Genomic DNA, 20,684 nt, shown 5'->3' on the forward strand with positions numbered 1-20,684 from the left:
ACTTTCATTTTTTTTTTAAAGAAAGTGTGTGTGTACATGTGTGTGTGCGCGTGCGTGCACACACGGGTGTGAGGACGTGCATATTTCATACTGTGTGGAGAGCCGAGGATAACCCCAGGTATCATCCCTCACCTTTTGCCTTGTTTTAGATGGAATGCCATTCACCGCTGTGCACCAGGCTAGGTGGCTTGTGAGCTTCAGGGGGTTCTGGCTCTGCACCCCCATTTTGCCTTAGTGTTGTTATTACAGACATGTGCTGCCATGTCTGGCCTACGTGTGTTGCGGAATTGACACTTGTGGAATTGATCGCTTGCCCAGTGAACTGTCTCCCCAGCCCTGGAATCTGTAATTTAAAAAGAATGGCACATGGAAACACCTTCCAAAAGTGGAAATAATTTTCTCTGTTGAAGAGAACTTTGTCCTTTTTTGCCTTAGGTTATTGCATATTTTTTTGTGGGGGCATTAAATGTGCAGATGTCCTGGTTTCCTTTTGATATTTCTCTTTGTATCAAAGAAACTGTTGAGCTTAATAAAATTGTTGTTCTGTGGTTTGTTTAATTAAAAAAAAAAAAAGGAGGATGGTGACTGTGACAATCAACCAGGGCTGGCTCCAGGCTGTCCCCTGTGCTCTCACCTTCCTGCAGAGACTGACTGCGGCCTGAGGGTCCTTTCAGTTTGGAAATTCATAAAGACCCTGGGGCAGCCAACTTACACGCTTGTGTGCTGACTTACGCTCATGTGCCGGGCCCTTCACAGTAAAGCCCTGAGAATGTGCTGCACTGAGTCCAGGGCATGGCCAACCCCAAGCATGCTCTGGTTTCTCACTGTGTGTTGGTTCATGTGGAACCTTCTTTCGGGTCTTTCAGCTGATCCACTGTCACATTAGCTTGTCAGCTTGTGCTCATGTTGTCAGTTCGTGCGTCACAAGAAGGGACCTTTTTTTGTTTGTTTGTTTTTCGAGACAGGGTTTCCTCGTGTAGCCTTGGCCATGCTAGAACTCACTCTGTAGAGCAGGTTGGCCTTAATCTCAGAGAGATCGGCCTGCCTCTGCCTCCCCAGTGCTAGGATTAAAGGTGTGCGCCACCACTGCCTAACTACAAAGGGGAATCTTATATTTGCCAACTGTTAAGATTTCCTTGTTACAGTTTCTTCCCATCTCCGACAAGTTCACATTCATGATGGTTCTGATTTATTTAGCCAACTGACATGTTAGCTGTGCCTCTCAGCTTTGACATTGCAGATTGAATAAACAGGCTTTCAATGTGTTTGTTAAAAAAACATTGATGGAGACAGAAAAGGGAGACCCTGTTCGTATAGAATTCATTTTACATGGCATTCCCATATTGTATGTTCACCCATTTCATGTGATGCTGTGCTTTGATAATTCCTGTTAAGTTCATGTTTGTTTTTTTAAAAAGGAAAGCAATGACTGGGCCCTGCTAATGTGCTAGAGGCAAACGCTTTCTGAGGTTCCCATGAAATCCTGCAAATAATAGCATTATCCAGCAAGTCAGCAAAACTGAGCGAATCCTGTTGAGTTCTAGTGTCCCTATTCTCCGGTGGGGGACTCAGGAATGCTAGAGACACTCTAGGAACACTAGAGCAATGGGCTGTAAGACCAGAGTCGAGCATCGCTGACCCTGTAACTTGGTCCCTCGGTCACCATGCTTTAGGCTCTGCTGAGTCCCGTCTCTGGCCTGAAGTGATCCTGCGTGGTGGACAGATGGGAGGAAGGTGGTTGAGTGTACCAAGCGGGGCCCTGTTAGTGGCTTCTGCAGGAAGCTGAGCTAAAGTTAGATCTTCCAGCTGTGTGCAGGTGTGAAGCCCCACCCTCTCTCCTGCCCCCAATCTGGATCTCAATGTGTCTGTCCTTGTTCCTGCTCCAGGCTCCCTTCGCACAAGAAGAAATGTCCTGCCTCAGCCACTGTCTGAGCCTTTCTATGTAGATGGCCTCTAGGATGTAGGGGTGGGGGCAGTAGTGGGCGGTGAGCTCTGGACACAGCTGGCTCCTGTTTGGCCATCAGGTAGCACAATGTTCTAGTTCCCTCCTGCTGTCCATAAAAGGCCCCTGCCTTCCACCGTGGATGCTGTGTGTCCCTTCCCCGCTCTCAGCCACCTTGGAGAGAGCCTTAGACCCTTGCCAGCCATTGCTGACACAGGATGGAGACCTGCCCTAGTCTGTGGACAGATGGACACTGGCTGTGCTGTCCCAGGTTAGTGGAGCCAGGACTGCGTGATGTCATTGTGCCCTTCTCCCTGTGAGTCTAAAACTCAACCGACACAGTAAATGTTTTGGTGTGTTTGTGATCTGATTTCAGGTTAGTTTCCCTGCCTGTTAAGTAAGGAGATGGCCTAGGCAGCCTCAAGGGAGTCTCCCAACCTGGTGCTCTTTAGCTGCACAGGGCAGAGGCTTCCTGGGGAAAGACCGTCCATAGGGGTGGTTGGCAGAGGAGGCACAGTGGTGCAGGTGGAGGCTGCGGGGGCCGAGTGGCTGAGGGCCTCTGAGGAGGTGTGAATGAGGGAGGCAGAGCAGGGCTGGTGTGGACAGCCCTGTCCCGGACTTATCTCCTGTCCAAGACACCCTCTCCACACCCCAGCCCTGATAAGCAGGTGTGAGCCATGGCTGCCTTGTGACAGGCCCTTCGGCAGGGAGGGTGGTGGCGGGGGTCCACTCCACTTCTGCACTCGGACGTCAACATCTTTCTCCCCTCACTCTTGTTTCCCTGCAGGACGAGCAGGCCCAACGAAACGGCGTCATTCCTGACCCTCAGCTTTGACTCTTAAGATGTCTTTTTCTGCTGCCTAAGGTTCAGCGAGAAATATGTCTGCCCCTGATTGTTGGCAAAGTGCCAAGGGTGGGGGTGTCATCCCATCCCCCACCCACAGGGACTGTTCCTGCAGTGACCCCTGTTGCTGGGCTTGGCACATTCAGCACTTCTTATCACCCCAATGACCGGTCCTCTTGTCTCCTCAGTCAGCTGCCAGCCAACTCCCAGCCACTCTGTCTGGGTCCACATTTTCCTCTAAGGCCCTAGCCGTTGCTCAGAAAGCCATTATCCAAGCCCCGGGAGCTGGCTCAGCATGTATCAAACCTGACAACCTCAGTTTAGCCCCCAGAATCCATATGGTAGAAGGGAGAACCAGCCCTCCTAAGTTGTCCTCTGAGCTCCACTTGTGCTATATATGTACATGTGTGTGCATGCACGCGCGTGTGCGCGTGCACACACACTATGAAAAATACGAAAAAGATCAAGGCCCTTTCTTTGTTGTGTTCATGAGAATGGACTGAGTAGAGAAGTCTTGTAGAAAGAAACAAGTTTGGAGCGCTAGAGAAGATGATGCTGAGCCAAAGCCACAGGAAACCCTCAGGACTCAGGGTCTCTCCAGGCCCCTGTCCCCCTATGCTCTAAGCCCTCAAGGCTTAGGCTCTAAGCTGAGTGTTCACCTTCTGAAAGCCTCAGGTCTGAAGATTATCTTGATCTTTCAGACTGCAAACATTCTGCACCTAACATCTGTGTGCTGTGTGCATGTGTGTGCGTGTATGCCTGTATGTGTGTGTGTGTGTGAGACTCATGCATGAGTGTCCGTGTGTGTGTGTGTGTGTGTGTGTGAGACTCATGCATGAGTGTCCGTGTGTGTGTGTGTGTGTGTGTGTGAGAGAGAGAGAGAGAGAGAGAGAGAGAGAGAGAGAGAGAGAGAGAAGGGAAGAGAGAGAAGGGAAGAGAGAGAAGGGAAGAGAGAGACTTGTGCATGGATGTCCATATGTGTCCGTATATGTGTGCGTGTGTGTGTGTGTGTGTGAGAGTCTCATGCTTGAGTGTCCATGTGTGTGTGTGTGTGTGAGGGGGGGTAAGAGAGAGACTTGTGCATGGATGTCCATATGTGTCCGTATATGTGTGCGTGTGTGTGTGTGAGAGTCTCATGCTTGAGTGTCCATGTGTGTGTGTGTGTATGAGAGGGGGGAAGAGAGACTTGTGCATGGATGTCCATATGTGTCCATGTATGTTTGTGTATGTGTGTGTGTGAGAGAGAGAGAGACAGAGACAGAGACAGAGACTTGTGCATGGATGTTCATATGTGTCCGTGTATGTATGTGAGAGAGCGAGAGAGAGGGATGGAGGGAGGGGGAGGGGAGAACATGGGAATGAGATCTCTGTGTGCTCTCTGTGTGGCTCCATGCTCAGCTTTCTGCATGGCTCAGGACACAGTGCAGTGGACTGGCCAAGAGCACAGACTCAAGCCAGACAGGCTGACGTGGTGTCCCGTCCTAGCTTTGCCATTTCAGCAGATGGGGAAGCTCGGACAAATAGCTGAATCACTGTGTGCTCTGTGCCCCCGTGTAAGCTGAAACACCTGATTTTAATGGAGGTGGTGCTGTGTAAGACCACGTGAACACCAGGTGAACGCAAACAGCCCTCATAGCACGCCCCATGTGACCTGGGCTACTAATAGTTTAGTACATTTTATGTTAACGTCACGTGCCTTTTATGCCAGCCATCGCTGTCTGTGTTTTACTTGCTTAGATTATCATTTTGTGTTCATGTATGTACATAGCCTCTACATTACACATCTGTGGAACAACATGTAATACGATGGCATACACATTTTTTCCTGAATTATTTAAGAATAAGTTGAAGATAATTGTTTCTGTCCCGTCTAAATTCCTCATTACTTGTTGGTAAAGGTGTACTCTTGCAAAACCACAGTTGCCCGAATGAGGGATTCTAGCATTGATCCAACACTGTCTTCTAGCCCATGGTCCCGGCTCACACCTCATCAGTCAACTGTCTTTTCTCCTTGACGTCTGTTGTTTACTGTCCCCGAGTCACCCATTGCATTTGGTCGTCATGGACTTCCAGCCTCCTCCAATCTGGAGATCATCGCCCGTTCTTCGCATGTCTTGCACTTGCTGTTTTGAACAGCACAGGACAGCACTTTGGTAGAGCGCTGCTGCCGAGGTTCTGGTGGTCTCAGGCTGTGCATTTTGGGTAAGATTATTGCAGAGGTTACGCTGGGTATTTCTGATGTCAGGCAGCACGTGGTGTCCTTTTCCACCCGTTGGAAATTCTACCATTGGTTGCTTAGTTTCAGTGGCATCTGCCAGGTCATCTCTATACGGTTCCTTTTCCTTAGCACTTAATTATGGGGAGCTGTGTTGATATTCCGTTCTTTACCAACTTTCCCCACTGTTTCCACCCATTAAGTTCCTACTTGGCCCGTCTGAGCTGCTCCTGTGTCTTTTGATGTCTCCATCAGTCTCTCGGTACTTTATGTTCTGGCCTAACACAATGTTCCAGGCACGCTTGGTGTCTTCTCTGCTTTAACCTGAGCTAACCATTTTACCGAGGAGTTCTAGTTCTTTTTAGTGGACAATATTGGAAACCAAGATTTAGGTGTTGACATGGTGGTCAACACTGCCGTGTCCCTGCTTCTGGCTGATGCTTCTCTGTTCGTTAGCACGCAGTGGCGGGCGATGACTAAGAAACTGTAGCTTAGGAGAGGAAGGCAAAGGAACGAGATGGCCGTGTGAGTCCCTTGTCCTGCCCTGCTCCCCTCCCTTTTCCTCAGTCTTCATCATGACCTCATCTCCCCTCTCTTCATCAAGCGTCCCCGTGGGCATTCCAGCTGTGGAACCCTCTGAAGCCATTTCCCCGGCTGCATGTGTGCTGTCAGAAGCAGACAACTATGTGACCTTTCTGTGTGAAGAGCCAAAGGCAAAGATAATTCCTGAGAAAGTTTGTGCTCAGGACAATCTGGTGACAAGGTGGCTGGGAAGACACATTTGGAAGGTTTCCACCTGGAAGTGTTCCTTTCTTCTGCATGAAAGTATTCAGACCCAAGCCCGTGCGGAGGTTCCGAGAAGCAGCCAGGAGAGTGTCCACGCTGGCAGTCCTCCCCTACTCACAGGTAGCAGGAACAGCGGAGAATGAAGGCCACTGGAAGGGTTTCCTTGTTATCTAGCTGTGAGATGCGTGGGTAGCTGTGATTTCATCTCTGGTTAACTCTTTTGAGTTTGGACTCAGAGTTTCCTCTTTTTGAAGTCCCTGGCATGCTAAGCCATGGTCCCTGGAACAAGTGGACAAGGACCCAGGAGACTCTGGGAGGAAGGCCGTCTGCTGGGATTGCCGTGAGGAGAAGTGAGACAGAGCCAGGCATCCACAGCAGAAGCTCCGAACCAGGAGTCTTGGGTGAAGGAGGTCAGCAAGGGCCCAGCCTTGTATCCCACAGGGCTCATGTTGAGTCTAGAGACCCCCTCAGTGTTCAGGTCGGGCTTTGTGCACCGACTGTAGAAGCCCACAGGAGTCCTAGAGACGAAGTAAAGTGGGGCTCCTGAGCTCTCGCTGTCTGTCTTCTGCTGTGTGGTCTGTGCTGCACCCAAAGGGAGATGGTAGTGCTGGTTAGACCTCACCCCCTCAGTGTGTGCGTGTGTGAGGGTGTGCGCGCGCGTGTGCGTTCCTGCATATGTGTGTGTCTTGCAGCAGTGTCTGTTTTTCCACCACGTGGGTTTTAGAGATTGGACTTCAGGTCCTCAGGCTTAAGAGCAGGCACTTTTACCAGCTGAGTCAGCTTGCTTCCCACGTTTTCTGAATTTTAAGACATGGGGCTGTGACTGTGTCTCAGGCTGGTTTCAAATTCATCATGTCGTCAGGCTGGCGTGCATTTGTGGTCCTCCCGTGTCAATTTTCCAAGTGCTGGGAGTGCAAGGCGGTACCATGCCCATCTCGTGTGCCTCCTTGATTGGCTAACAGAAGACGTTTGCACCTTTACGTGGTGTGATGAGGTGGTTATAGTGGCTCCATTCACACCAGCCAAGAAGCCAGTGTCCCTTGTCACCTGTGCTGCCCCCAACAGGGAGCGCCTGCCGTGAGAGGCAGGGTCAGACAGAAGAGACTTCAAACCAATTTTTAGACAGACACGTCCCCAGTGGCTCACCAATTGCTCTTGCAGTCTCAAGGGGACTCTTGGGGTAGGAGGGTCTGCCAAGGAGGTAATGAGGAGGTCACTGTAACGCCTTTTCATCTAGCCTAGGCCTAAACACCACGGTCTCTCCCTGTAGAGGCCGCTGGCTATTTTGATCCACCATTATTGTCTTGCACGATTCCTTTCATAGATCGCAGGGTAGGTCTTGTCGAAGCAGAGGCCTCATGAGCAGCCACGCCCCTCACCCCATAAACAAAAGGATATGCAGGAGTGAACCTCTTTAGCAGTTCCTTATGCCTCGGGTCATCTCCAGGCTCCTCGCCTGGACCTCTCCAGCCGGCACCACCTCCTATTTGCTGGTTCTACCCACATGGGCCATGCTGCCCTTCTGGAATGGGTCATGTCTCCTCCACCTCAGAATCTCACACTCACTCTCCTGTCTGCCTGGAAATGCCCTCTTTAGGTCAGTTCCAACACGACACACCACCCTGACTCTATCCCTGAATATTGTATTGGTTACTGTTCTCCTTGTGACCAATAGCCCTGGGCAGATCAGGAAGCAGAGAAGGGAACGTTTGGTTCGGCACTTTTCCCTTTTTCTTTTGTTCAGTCTGGGACCCAGCTGATAGGATGTGCTCATACAGTCAGGTGTTCCCTACCTCAGTTAATCTTCTCTGGAAAAACCCTCACAGTCACAGCTAAATTGTATCTTATCAATGCCCAGTGTTCATTAACCATTTGTTCCTTGGGCACCCTCTGTGACAGCAGCTTCAAGCTGCTGGGCGGTTACTCATCTCCCTGACTTGATTGAGCTACGTAAGGGCAAAAGCAAGCCTGACTTTGCTCGTTGTAAGATGCTTCAAACATATTTGCTCCGTGAAGAATGGGCAGATGCCTCAGTTTCCTCAGTGAGTTCCGTGTTTCAGACTTTATTTAGTGACAGGAGGGAGGGGACCCCTCTGGCTCTGGATCCTCCTGCCACTCCTGGGGTGGTTGCTGATGTCTGTCGGGTCGGATGGGCTTCAGCTCCACTGCCCAGCACATTCCCACCCTTCCTTCACCTGTCATGGTCTCTGTAGAAGAGAAGACACCTTGTCGGCCTGGCAAGGCAGGCAGGGGCAGATGCGTGGCCTGGCGGCCCTGACCTGCCTGATCTCCAGCTGGGAAGGATATTGTTTTTTAGGTCCTCTGAGGCTAGAGCCCGGAGGCAGTGGGTATTGAGGGTGGCACTCAGGAGGGGAAGAACAGGGTGTGGGGTTGCCAGGGTGCCAAGAGAGTCCTGATGGGGAGCTGTGGCTGAGCAGGCTGAACAGGGCTGCCCACAGTCAAGGAGGTGACAATGAGCGTGGAGAGCATGTTTAGTGGAGATGAAGGGCTGGGGGGAGGCAGAGGTTGATCTCTCCCCGGCCTAGCCCTGTCCCTTGCCCTTCGTCTTCCTCACCCTTCTGTACCTCGGCCTGTGGGTGCCTCTGCTTTTCTCTGGCTCAGTCGTCTAGAGCTTCGGAAGCCCCAGCCTTGGAATGCCTTCCTTCTACGGTTTTCCCACTGCACCCCAGCACCCCGTCTCCACTCTTCCCTCTCCGGCAGCCCGGGCTCTGCTAAGCTGCATGTCCTCTCGTCACCTCTCCTCCATGTCTGTGGCACTGGCACCAGCCCCAGTTCTTACAGTGTTAGTTTCCTACGCAGCTGCCCTCCTTCCCACCCCACTGCCCCGGAGGGGGAGGCCCAGCGCAGAGAGACACTTAAATTGGGGTTCAGGTTTCCTGTAGAGGTCACATGGGCCCCCACAGAATGGGGTTGACTAGGGGAAAGACATACGTGGTGGACTGGCAAGCGTGTGGAGCCTACAGGGTTGGAGGTCAGACCTTGAAAGGCCATATCACTTCCCCCAATGCCTTCTCCTCCTCCATTACTCATGGAGGAACTGAGCCCTGGGCCATCTGGGGATCAGGTAATGAGGTCAATTTCTTGCTGCTTTGTGAGTCCTCCCTGGGCCATGGAAGGGACCTGTCAGGTATGTCACTAAACAATAATTGTGGAACTCACTGGGTGGGTGGCACTGGTTTGGAGGCTCTGCTTGAATAGCTCTCTACCCTCTGTCCAGGAGACAACCATTTTAGCAAGGAAGAGCCACCGAGGAGCTAGCCATGCTCATCACCACAATGGACGTTCACAAGGTGCTTACACGATCTGGGGATTGCTGTGCTTTCCTGTGTGTGAGCATGCAGAGTCACGCACACCCCATTTCACAGATGAGGAGATCATATAGTAAGCCCTAGCACAGCCACAGAACGCTGTCTCAGTTGGGGAGACTGTTACTTCCAAATGATGCTGAAAATGTTTGTGTCTCTATAGAAAGTTGCCGAACAGTGGCAGGGGTTCACCAAAGATAGAACAGCCAATCACTGCATGAAAAAAAAAAAAAGCTCAGTCATTAGCAATGAAGAAATTAAAATTCAGAACGCTGAGATAGAAAACAAAAACCAGGCTGGGTGGTGGTGGGGCACACCTTTAATTACAGCACTCTGGAGGCAGAGGTAGGTGGATCTCTGTGAGTTCAAATCCAACCTGCTCTACAAAGTGAGTTCCAGGACAGCCAGGGCTGTTACACAGAGAAACCCTGTCTTGCAAAACGAAAAAAAAAAAAAAAAAAAAAACCCAATACAAAGACACAACCTGGAGTGTGAGGGCTAGTGGGGTGGGGTGGGGTGGTTTGGTGGTAGAGGCACTTGCCTCCAACCTCCGACCTCCAGATATCCAGCTACACACACACACACACACACACACACACACAATAAATAAATAAATAAATAAATAAATAAAGGCAGAAATGTTAAAAAGGGTGAATTTTATTGTATAAATTAAACCTCTCTAAAGAATCTAATTTGAAAACAGTAGACTGTGGAAGGGTAGAAGACAGGATGGTCACTGTGTCACATTGTCATTACAAGAGTGGAATCTATACAACGACTTGGAGACTGAAGTAGATGAGCCCGAGTCCCTCGGAAAGCATTCTGGGTAGAGGATCAGCCAGTGCGGAGGCCTGAGCCAGGGGTGCTTGGAAGCCAGCAAGAGAGATGTATGGCTGAGTGCAATAGGAAGCCCAGTAAGGGCCAAGGGGGTAGGAGGTGGGGAGCCATGCCTACCATGCATGACCACAGTGGGGGGTCTAGAGAGTTCCAGTGAGCATGGGTATGAGCAGAGAAGGCTGTGTTAGCTGGTCCCCTGCTGACGGATATGCTAACAACCAGGAACAAGAGCCTGTTAGGAGGCCACCAGGAGAATGGAGAGCACCGTGGCGGCAGCGGAGGTGTTGAGAACCGCCTGGACTTGGGATGTGCTCTGAAGGCAGAGCCAACAGGATTTCCTGCCGGATTGGATGTGGGGTGTAAGGGAAAGAGAGGAGGTACGGATGCCATCAGAGTTTTTGGCCTGGGAAGCTGGAAATCCAGCTGGGCATCCCCATGGTGGACACTCAGTGGTTTTAACTGTCTCCCGGAGCTGACCTGTGGGTGAAGTCAAGACAGATGGAGGCTCAGGTCAGCCCCCTCCTGGCTCTGTCCTTGGGATGGGCTGCACATCCCGGTTATCCCATTACACTTTATTTATGGTCTCATTGGCTTTGTCATTTCTTTGTCTCCTGTCTGGGGTGAAGGCTATAAATGTGATGGACCGGTACAGGATGCAGGAGGCCCAGTGATCCCTGCTAAACTGGCCTCTTCTCTTGGGTAAGCCCTCGTTGCTTCTACCATCCTGCAGTGTAGACGGGGGCTGGCTCTGACTGTCCAAAAGAGGGGTCTTCCCCTGACAGGGTAAGTAGTGGACAGATGATTTCCAAGCAGAGATGGTCTTAAAGACAGATCCTGGAGGCAAGCCTAGCCCAGCTTTGCTCACACCGACATTATACAGTGCCCCACATACCGCTGGGCACATAGAACAGGACATATTGCTGGTCAGACAGCCCACATCCGGGCTTCTGCTGGGACCTCACACGCTTCTCAGGCATCCGAGCCAGCCTGTCTCCACAAAGGCTGCGGGTCGTTTCTTGTCAGCAGCAGGTGCCTGGCAGCTGCCCAGGATGCCAGCCCTGTGAGCTGGCATGGGAGGAAGTGCTTGTTAGACTGGCCGCTGCTCACACTGGGCTCAGGCTGGCTCGGCTCTCACCGCTGTTGCCCAAGGTGGCTTGGGTTACCCACGAAGATTGATGCTGGCTGCTTGGCCTTAAGGTCCCTGTAAGACACCCTGCACCTCAGAGAACTGGGCAGCTGTCACCCTCTGTCATTCTGAGCAAACTTCCCCGGCACCCTGTCTGCTCGAAGTCTCCCTGGCCTCTTTTCTGTCCTCCATCCCCGTGAAAATGCAGAGGCTTGTGGCCTAAGAGGATTTGGGACGGGAAGCCTGAGGTTCATTCCTGACATTTTGGATATAGGTGAATCCCTGCAGGTGGAGATCCCACATAGGCCTGTATCTTCCAGAAAAACGCAGACTGGAGGGCAGTACTGCTGGGACAGGGGCAGTTGGAGACCTCGGGAGCAGGCAGGGCTCGAATGGATTGGGCCAGGTGAAACCACACAGTAGGTTATGATTGGCCAGGCTGCTGAGTCTGCAGTATCATCACACCTCATTGTGCTGGGTGCCAGGACTATGGCTGGAGTCAGGGCTGAGCAAACAGCCTGGCCTGGCCTGCTGCAGCCTTTGGTCTGCTCAGAACATTGGGGGCAGGGCACAGGGCGCTGTGGCAGCACAGATCCTGAAAGAAGCCAGGTTTGGGAGGCACTGGGGGGTTCCCCCGAGTCCATTAAAGATCTCTGTCACACCCTTGCCTTGCCCTTGGTCACTTCCCTCGTAGCCTCTGCCTCTAGGAGGGCCCAGGCATATTTCTCCCTGCCCCTCCCCACCTCCTGGACACGGAGTCTAGTGGCTGTCAGGGCTGATGGTGGAGGGTTGATGGCACGGGGCAGGGCAGCTGCCAACGCTGTGGCCCTGGGGCGAGAGCTGACGTCTGTCCAGGAGCATCTCTGTCCCTGCCAAGGGCTGAGATTCTCGGCTGCATGCCTTTCCCCTTGACACAGGAGCTGGCATCTGCCACTCACAGTCATCCACTACCCAGACCCCAGCCTCACCCCCATTTGGCCCGGTGACAGCTGTAACATTTTAGTAGGCACAGGCCTCCTCTTGCAGCCTCGAGCCCGGTCCCAACCACAACAACACTCTCCAAGACAGGCTAAGGCTTACCTCAGGGAGCTGGGGAAGGCCCCACATAGAAGAGATTAAGAACCCCAGACTCGGCCGGCCGGGAGGTGTTGTCACACACCTCACGCCTTTCATCCCAGCACTCTGGAAGCAGAGGCAGGCAAATCCCTGTGAGTTCGAGGCCAGCCTGGTCTACAAGAGCTAGTTCCAGGACAGCTAGGACTATTACACATGGAAACCCTGTCTCGAAAAACAAAAAAACAAAAAACAATAAAAAACAAAACAAACAAACAAACAAACAAAAAACCTGACTTCAAGAACAGTGAGAGAGGATCTAGCCTGAGGTACTGGGGAGTTAGTATCCCTGGCGTGTGGGAGAGAAGGCCTGTACAGCCCTGTTGTGGGGAAGCAGCCTCAGACTCCTTTTCTTCTCCTTAACTCTACAGTGGATGCTGTCCTTCCATGCCCAGCCTCTGAGGGAGGGCTCCAGGACTCAGCAGTGAGGAGAAAGAACATGAACCCATTCCTGGTGTTTCTCTCAATTCTTTTTCAGGACGTATGTCTGTGAACCACATGCGTGCCTGGTGCCACAGAGCTCAGAAGAGGGCGTAAAATCCCCTGGAACTAGACTACAGTTACAGATAGTTGTGAGCCTCTGTGTTTGTTCTGGGGATCAAACCCAGGTCCTTGGGAAGGACAGTCACGGCTCCTAACCACATAGCCATCTCTACAGTCCCTCTGGTATTTCTTTTAAATTCTGTCCTGTGGAAATTTTCATGAGACATTTATTTGTCATCCCCTGGCAGGGACCACACAGACACTCCCCTGAACTTTCTACATATGTGAGACAGGCTCCACTAAGTCACATGTCCCCACCACACAGGATGCCATGGGGCTTTGGGTTCTGACGCGGATTAAACAGCCGGTTGTGGCCTACTGGCCTAGCATGTGGACTGCCCTTTGAAAGGCCCTGGCTGGCTGGAGGGAAGCCAATGAAGGTGAGCAAGGGTGACCAGCAGGGTCCGGATGGCAGATTATCATCTTTCACATGGGATCACTTATAAGGGAATGTCACTCAGACCCCTTAGTCTTGTCGAGGGTGGACAAGAGTCTGAGAAAGCTGAGCTGAGGGTTTCTGTGAGCAGGTTCCTTTGGAGAGTCTTATTAGTGTTCTGTGTCCAGAGCCCTGGGCCTTCTCTTGAGGAAGGGCCTGGGTGACAGGTGTGCGCTGCCTCCTAAACCCAGGCTTTCCGAAGGGGGCTTCCAGAGGCTTCTTGGGGAACTGTGATGTCTTGGACACGGAGGACAGGGCCTTGCTGGGCAAGCTCAGGTACACGGTGATTATCTTGGCAGGAGGCTGGGTGGTCCCACAGGTACCTAAGGACACAGATCATCAGGGATCGTAACAAAGGAGCATCTCGTGGGAAGCCGCAGAGAGAGGGCACAGCCTGGTCCTCCTCACAGTCCATGAAAGTGTCCCTAACTCTACAGCTGGTCTGGAGAAGGCACCCAGCCACTCTGCCCCTAGCACTGGGCATGCTCACGCCAGGCTGAGACTCCAAGAAAAGTGATGGTAGCCTTCTGTTCTGTTCCCCAGGCAGAAATGCCACAGGCTCTGCTTGTTCTCACCAGGCCCAGGGAGGGGCTTCCCACTGAGCAAGACAGCAAGCTGCAGTGAGGGGCAATGAGACCGGTTTCTATTCCATCGGGGTCCTGTCTGCCCACCACTCTGTAGAGAGGGAGCTAAGAGAGGAAGCTTCAGGATGAGGGCCTGTGGAGTGGGGAGCTGGGGCATGTCGGGGAAGGCTCCCAAAGAACACTCCTGACCCCAAGAAGAGCGAGGGCTGTTCTGGGTAGAGGGAGCAGCAGCTGGTGAGGCAGGAAGGAAGAGCCCGGAGCCTTGAGGGCTGGAGAGATGTGGTTACAGAGGTCAGCGGGGCCAGAGCCCTTGATCCAGGGGTAACAGAAGCCACGGAGCAACTTTATGCGGGGTTAGTTATCTTGGACTGAAATATCACCCTTGTCCCTGAGGGAAGAATGTGGAGTGCATGAAGTTAGCCAAGGAAATGCTTGGTGGTCTCCAAGAGGCAAGACAGACTCTCTAACCTAACAAGGAAGATAAGTGAGAACTGAGCAGTGGAATTTTGGAGCCACTGAAGAGATGGGGCCCCCAAGGCTTGGACGAGGAGTGTTGGTGTTAGCGTGGGCACTAAAAATGGCATTAATGGACCTGGGGCGAGGCAAGGGAGTTGAGTTCAGCAGTAGGTGGTTCTGGCTGGAAGGTCTAGAAACAGAGCAGGCTGCTGAACACACCGGGCTGGGGCTCAGTACAGAGGTCCTGGCTTCTTCAGAGCCACGGTCCACTTTTTCTGGGAGGGCACGGGAATGGGAAGGTACAGCTGAGAGCCCGGAGGAGGCAGGGCAACAAAACAGAAAAGCAAACCCCGTTCACCAACACCAAGGGTCCGATTATAAGGTCCCGAGAGCGGCTAAAGGCACAGAGATAGGGGTGTGGGGCTGCGGGAGGACCGAGGGCAGGCTTGTTGGACACATGCACAGTTCTATGCAATGGAGTGGTCTGGATGTGGACAGCCAAGGGATGGCGAGATGTTGACTATCACTGAACTGCACAGTTAGTTAAGGCGATGAGTTTAACGCTGTGTGTATCTCACCATTGTTAATACATTCTGAAACAAGCAGGCCAAAGACTGACTAGCATGGTTCCCAGGGAGGGAAGGGAAGTACTTCCTTGGACGACCTGCTGCACAGAGCTAGGGGTTTGCAGACAGGACAGAGGGCATGCTGGGTCTACCCACAAGGAGGCAAAGCACATGGGCATGTGGAGAGTGGGCTGGCAGCACGGAGCCACAGTGGACAGAGGGATGAAGGGAGGAGCGGACTAAGAAGCCAGGGATCCCGCCCTGAGGCCATCTCTGGCTTGGCACTTGCAGGGTGGGGTTTCCCCTCTCCATGGTGTCCTAGAGCAGGAGGTCCTCAAGGTATTCTCTTCTCCCGGGAGGGGGTGCTGCCCATCTGTACCCCACTTGTGCTGGTTGGACCCCTGCCTCTGTTCAAGGCATTCTTGAGACCTGACCGCTCTCCTACGGCTACCACTTACATTCTCCAGACCTGCTCAGATCAAGGCCTCCACACAGCTTCCTCCAGCCTCTGCTACCTCCCTCCTTCCTTGATGCCCCCTCTGCTGCCCCGCCCCTTCCTTGATGCCCCCCCGCTGCCCCGCCCCTTCCTTGGTGCCCCCCCTCTGCTGCCTCGCCCCTTCCTTGGTGACCCCGTTACACCTCAGCCCAAGAAAAGACACAGACCGGGTCATGTAAGCCATTTATTAGTTTGTTTGAAAAATAATGTATTTCATTTATACACGAAGCTTGGTGAGAAGTGCTCGTTAATTCAGACAACACCTGACATGTACACATGTCCCTCCCACCTTCTGTCGACTCTCTTCTCTCCTCCTGCGCACCGCTGTGCCGTTCTAGAAAAAGAGACCGTGCTGAGCCAAGGAGTTGGGGCTAGCTGGCTCCCACCCTTGGCCATCCTGTTTGCAGCCAGCCCCGGGCACCTGTCTTAAGGCTCCGAGGCTTTCCACACACTCAAAACCACAGTGTCCTTCCGGCCAGCTGGGATGACAGCCCTGCCAGCCCTAGGCCACATTCCTGCCTATGCAGCCTGACGCGGGTGCCAGGGAGGGACACACATCTCTCCAAGCCTTGAGAGCAAAGCACAGATCTACAAAAATAAGATTTCCACTCAGAGAGGCGTCACCAGGACAGTTAAAACCCAGCTCTCCCCATATGGGACTCGATGGGGACACTGGATAAGTCTCCAGGGGTGGGTGGGGTTGGGGCTGGTTGCCACCAAGGGAACTGAGGTGGCAAAAAGAAACATAATACTTGACTCGCCCGCAGTGCCCCCTTCGGCACTGCCACGAGCGTCCAGCCCTCCGACAGCTCGGCGAGGTAGGTAGGAGCAGCCAGCCTGCAGTGGGCAGGTGAGACTGAGGTGGCCTGTGAGGTGGGTGCCCCCAGCCCAGGGTGGCTCTGCTGGAGAGCTAGACTTGGGCAGCCGAGCCCCTGCTTGCTCAGGCTCCACCAGCCAATCACATCACCTCAGCGGTTTCTCTACATCAAAAGATTTGCATATGCTAAATAGGATTGTCAGCAGCTGAAGAGGTCACAGGGATAATTGGACGAATAAAATTATTTTTTCCCTGAAAAAAGCCTTCTCGGAAGACTCCTGGGATGGTCAGACCCCTGCCCTCAGGGATCCTGAGTCCAGACAAGTTCAGACCTTGTGCTGAGCCCCAGTGCCACACCGCCTCCTTCCCCAGTAGGATCAATGGCTTGTGCCCTCCCACGGAACCACGTGGGACCATCCAGGGCCTTTCTCCAGGCAGGGCCAGGCTGCCCTCCTGCTTTCACAGTGTCTGACTGTGAAAGGAGCTGGAGCCTCCGTGGGACTCCTTCCCACATGCCGTCAGAGGCAGAGAGACCCCAGGGGAGCCTGGGAAATGGAGGCCACTTCCTTTGTCAGATGGGCTGTGCAGCTGCCACGGCTGGGCACAGTTCAGTGGCCCACGTGGATCAGCCTTCTCTTCCCTTGGCTTGTCGGCAGGGCCTGCCACTGCCCTGGAGTAAGCTCCGTGCCTGGCTGTCAGTGGGGCTGGCCCTCCTCATACCCTTGGGCTCCAACATTAATACTCTTACAGGAGAGGGAGAAGAAGCAGAACCCTTCTGAGACCTAGGCTGCTCATCGGGAAGCTTTGAATTTTCTTAGCACTGACCTCAGTGGAGCCTGAATAGAAAGGAAAATGGAATCCTGGGGACAACGGTGTGTGTGTGTGAGTGTGGTGTGTGTGTTTGTGCACGTGCAGAGTGAGCGCCACAGGAAGAAGCTCACGCTTCGGGGCCAGGGAGGAAAAACTTGTCTCCCTTGGAGCAGCTCACACTTGCCCGAGGGACTCCTGGGCCCCCGTGGCCTGTGTGTGGCCCCAGTTTGTGAAGTGTGTGCACACATGTGTGTGAGTGAAGGGTAAGGCCTTCCTGGCTCCTCAGTCCACATGACAGGAACCACGTTCCTCCCTTGGGTATGAAGACCCGAGGAAGCCACACTGGATCCCACTTAGCTTCGAGAGCAGAGTCTGGGCAGCTCCGTTGACACTCTTGTTCAGGGTTAAGGAGAGGCAGTGTGAACTGCAGATGTTCATGGAAAAAGATGTTCTTTGCTCAAGTAAAAAAATATCAAATATAATAAATCTATGAAAGCCTGTTCACAACATGGACAGTGTGTTTTCCATTCCACCTCAGAGGCTGGGGGAGAGATGCTGTTCAGAGCCTGGCCAGACAGGCTCCTAGGGTGTACCAGGCCTCTGGGGACAGGCCTCTACCAATAGGGGTTCCTTCGGCTGCTCCTGGCTTCAGTGCAGAGACACAGAACTCTGCCTTGTGGTTCCTCCAACTCAAGGCTCATCTGTCACCTCTACAGTCCAAAGCCAGGAAGGCCTCAGCTGACAGTGGTTTTAACTGCATTCAGGTACATCACGACTCAACAGGGTGTGTCACGGCCATCTGTGGCCAGGCTCACACTATCGATTCTCGGTCCCTATCTGGAGATGGAGGGAAGTCGGCAAGATCCTCACTGCGGCTATAGTCCGATGCTCGCACTGGGAGGTTATCACTGGTGGCTCTCGTGACACTGTCGTAGGACGGGGGGAAGGATGTCGAGGAGATGGAGGAGCTGGAGGGTGGACCACTGCGCCGGGAGAAGTTCTCATTCATCATGTAGGCAATGAGGCCCTCTCGCTCAGGGGCATCCTCGTCCGAGAGGCCACTGCCCGTTTGCTGGTGGAAGAGGAAGGAAGCATGCTTCACGGACCGCTGCAGTAGGTGCCTCCGGAAGGCCCGCTGGATGACCGTGGCTGACACCTCTTCATGCTTCCGTCGGAGGGTGGTGGTGATGGGCTCGTAGGAGATCTTGGAAGGATTGGCTGCCATGAACTTCTCCTCCATCTGGATCTTCAGAGCGTCCATTTCTCCGGACTCCCCAAGCACCCTCTTGGTGAAGGCGAACAGGATGTCCATACAGTGGATGCGGTCCCCACTCACCATGGGCAAGTCCATGTTGATGAGGCTTATCTGGTTGGGCTTGGCGATGCGGAGAGGCTCGGACAAGGCATCTGCGAAGTCGGACAGGGCCAAATACTCAATGAACTGGGTGGCCTCGGGGTCGAACTTCTCCCAGATCTCATAGAACATGTCAAAGTCATCCTCGCTCAGGGGCTCCGTGCTCTCTTCCGTGGCCACACTGAAGTTCTCCAGGATGATGGCGATGTACATGTTGACCACAATGAGGAAGGAGATGATGATGTAGGTGGTGAAGAAGAGGATGCCCACCGCTGGGCTCCCACAGTTCCCCCGGGAGCCATTGCTGTTGGGCAGATTGGGGTCACAGTATGGGGGCCCTGTGTTGAGGATGGGGCTGAGGAGGCCGTCCCAGCCGGCTGATGTGGTGATCTGGAAAAGGCACAGCATGCTGTTGGCAAAGGTCTGGAAGTTGAACATGTCGTCGATACCAGCTTCCCACTTGACATAGGCAAAGTTGGCCATGCCGAAGATGGAGTAGATGAACATGACGAGGAAGAGCAGGAGGCCAATGTTGAAGAGGGCGGGCAGGGACATCATGAGGGCGAAGAGCAGCGTGCGGATCCCCTTGGCTCCTCGGATCAGCCTGAGGATGCGGCCGATTCTGGCCAGACGGATGACCCGGAAGAGCGTTGGGGAGAAAAAGTACTTCTGGATGATGTCAGAGAGGACAGTGCCTGTGGGATACAAGCAAGACTGTGGCCACCACGACATATCTACCCTCCTTCCAGCCCAGGTTCACTAAGGGCAAGTGCATCCGTATAGAAGGCCCTTCTTGGAAGACCAGGTCAATGGGACTGTCTAGGACTTTGCCTTGGCTTGCCTCTATGATCCAGGAGGTGATGATCTATACTTTACTAGATGGCTTCTCAGCGCTGTTCTACTTGTAAGGATGCACCTGTACAATGGAGGTGTGCCGGGACACTGTTACATGTGTTCTGAGGCCGGGGGGTACTCGCTCAGCACTCCAGCAGGAACCAGAGCTGAAGCCTTCCCATTCCTCACTGCTTAAAGTATGGGCCAAGGACCAGCAACCTAGGGCTCTCCTGGAGGCTTTATTGGAGATGTAAAATCTCAGCTCTACCCCTAGCCCATTTCCTCTTAATGCATCCAGACACTGCCCTGCGGCCCCATGAGGCACAGGCACACTGCCCTCTGGCCCCGTGGGGCACAAGGCCCTGCGGCCCAATGAGGCACACTGCCCTGTGACCCCATGTGGCACACTGCCCTGCGGCCTCTTGGGGCACACTGCCCTGCGGCCTCTTGGGGCACACTGCCCTGTGGCCCCTGGGGCACACTGCCCTGCGGCCCCCTGAGGCACACTGCCCTCCTTACCTCCACCTGGGGCTTTAGGGGCATTTCTGAGCCTACTTTAAGTTCTAAATGCCTGCGCATCTCCGCCACAGCAGGAATGCCTGTCTTAACCTCTGTTTAGATGTAGATGACATTTATGGCAGAAAGGCAAAGGCGGGGTGATTCCAAAGGCAGATGTGCACTCATAGGAATGGAGTGGGGGCCAAGCATTTGGACCCTGAGCCCAGCAACAAAGGAAAATATCTACGGTCAAAATTAGACTTCGTGGAAATTAAAACACCCATGCTCCAATAGATATCACAAAAGCAGGAAAACAGAGAGAGAGGGAGGGAATATTTTTGATTTGTATATTTGATAAGGGACTAGAAAGTTGAATAGATAAAGCACTCTTGCAATTCAACAATAAAAAAGATAAAATACTCTAATTTTTAAAACGAACAAAAGTTTTTGAGCAGCTGTTCTCTATGGAAGATAAATGAAAGGCTAGTGAGCACAGGAAGAGACATTCGGTTTCATCCGTCACCAGGGCATTAGAAACAAACGCCAATGAGGAGCACTTTCTCCGGGACGGCTGTAGCCATCATAAAAAGCCATCGTGTGTGCCGGTGAGGAGGTGGATCAACGGGAGTTCCGACCACCAATGCTGAGTATGTGAAAAGGTGCAAACCCTTTGGAAAACGGTTTGAAAATTCTTGAATATTTTAGATTGGTGCTTGGCAGGCGTGGAAGGAGAGTGGACATGGAGAGGGGTTACCAGTGGCCCGAGTCTCTCTTGGGGGTTGTCTAGCACTACACAGAGGAATGGTTGCTCAGTTTGGTGACAATCGTGTTCCACATAACAGTCGTCAAGCCAGTGCAGGCCATAGCGTGACAATGGTCCTACAGGATCGTACTGCCCAGTGACCTTGTGGCTGTCTTTGTGTTAGACAAATCCTGTGATGCTCTCATAATGACGAAACCGCCTAATGACACATTTTCCACAGAACATATCCCTGGTGTGAAGCAGTGCCTAATGGCACTGAAATCCATCCACAGAATGTTCTCCATCAAGTGAATTTTAAGTTAACCTTCTGTGAATTTTATAGTACATGAATCACATCT

General features: G+C 52.9%; 1 protein-coding gene across 1 annotated transcript in view; it reads right to left on the reverse strand.

The window, feature by feature from the left end:
* Window positions 1-16,025: 16,025 nt before the first annotated feature.
* Window positions 16,026-20,684, reverse strand: part of Scn5a (sodium voltage-gated channel alpha subunit 5) — a 99,131-nt gene continuing 94,472 nt past the window's right edge. Inside the window, exon 28 of the mRNA XM_038322330.1 lies at window positions 16,026-18,946. Within this exon, the coding sequence (XP_038178258.1) occupies window positions 17,709-18,946 (1,238 nt within the window). The 3' untranslated portion in view covers window positions 16,026-17,708. The remainder of the gene's footprint in view (window positions 18,947-20,684) is intronic.

The sequence above is a fragment of the Arvicola amphibius genome, chromosome 3, assembly GCF_903992535.2.
Source record: "Arvicola amphibius chromosome 3, mArvAmp1.2, whole genome shotgun sequence".
NCBI classification, from domain to species: Eukaryota; Metazoa; Chordata; class Mammalia; order Rodentia; family Cricetidae; genus Arvicola; species Arvicola amphibius.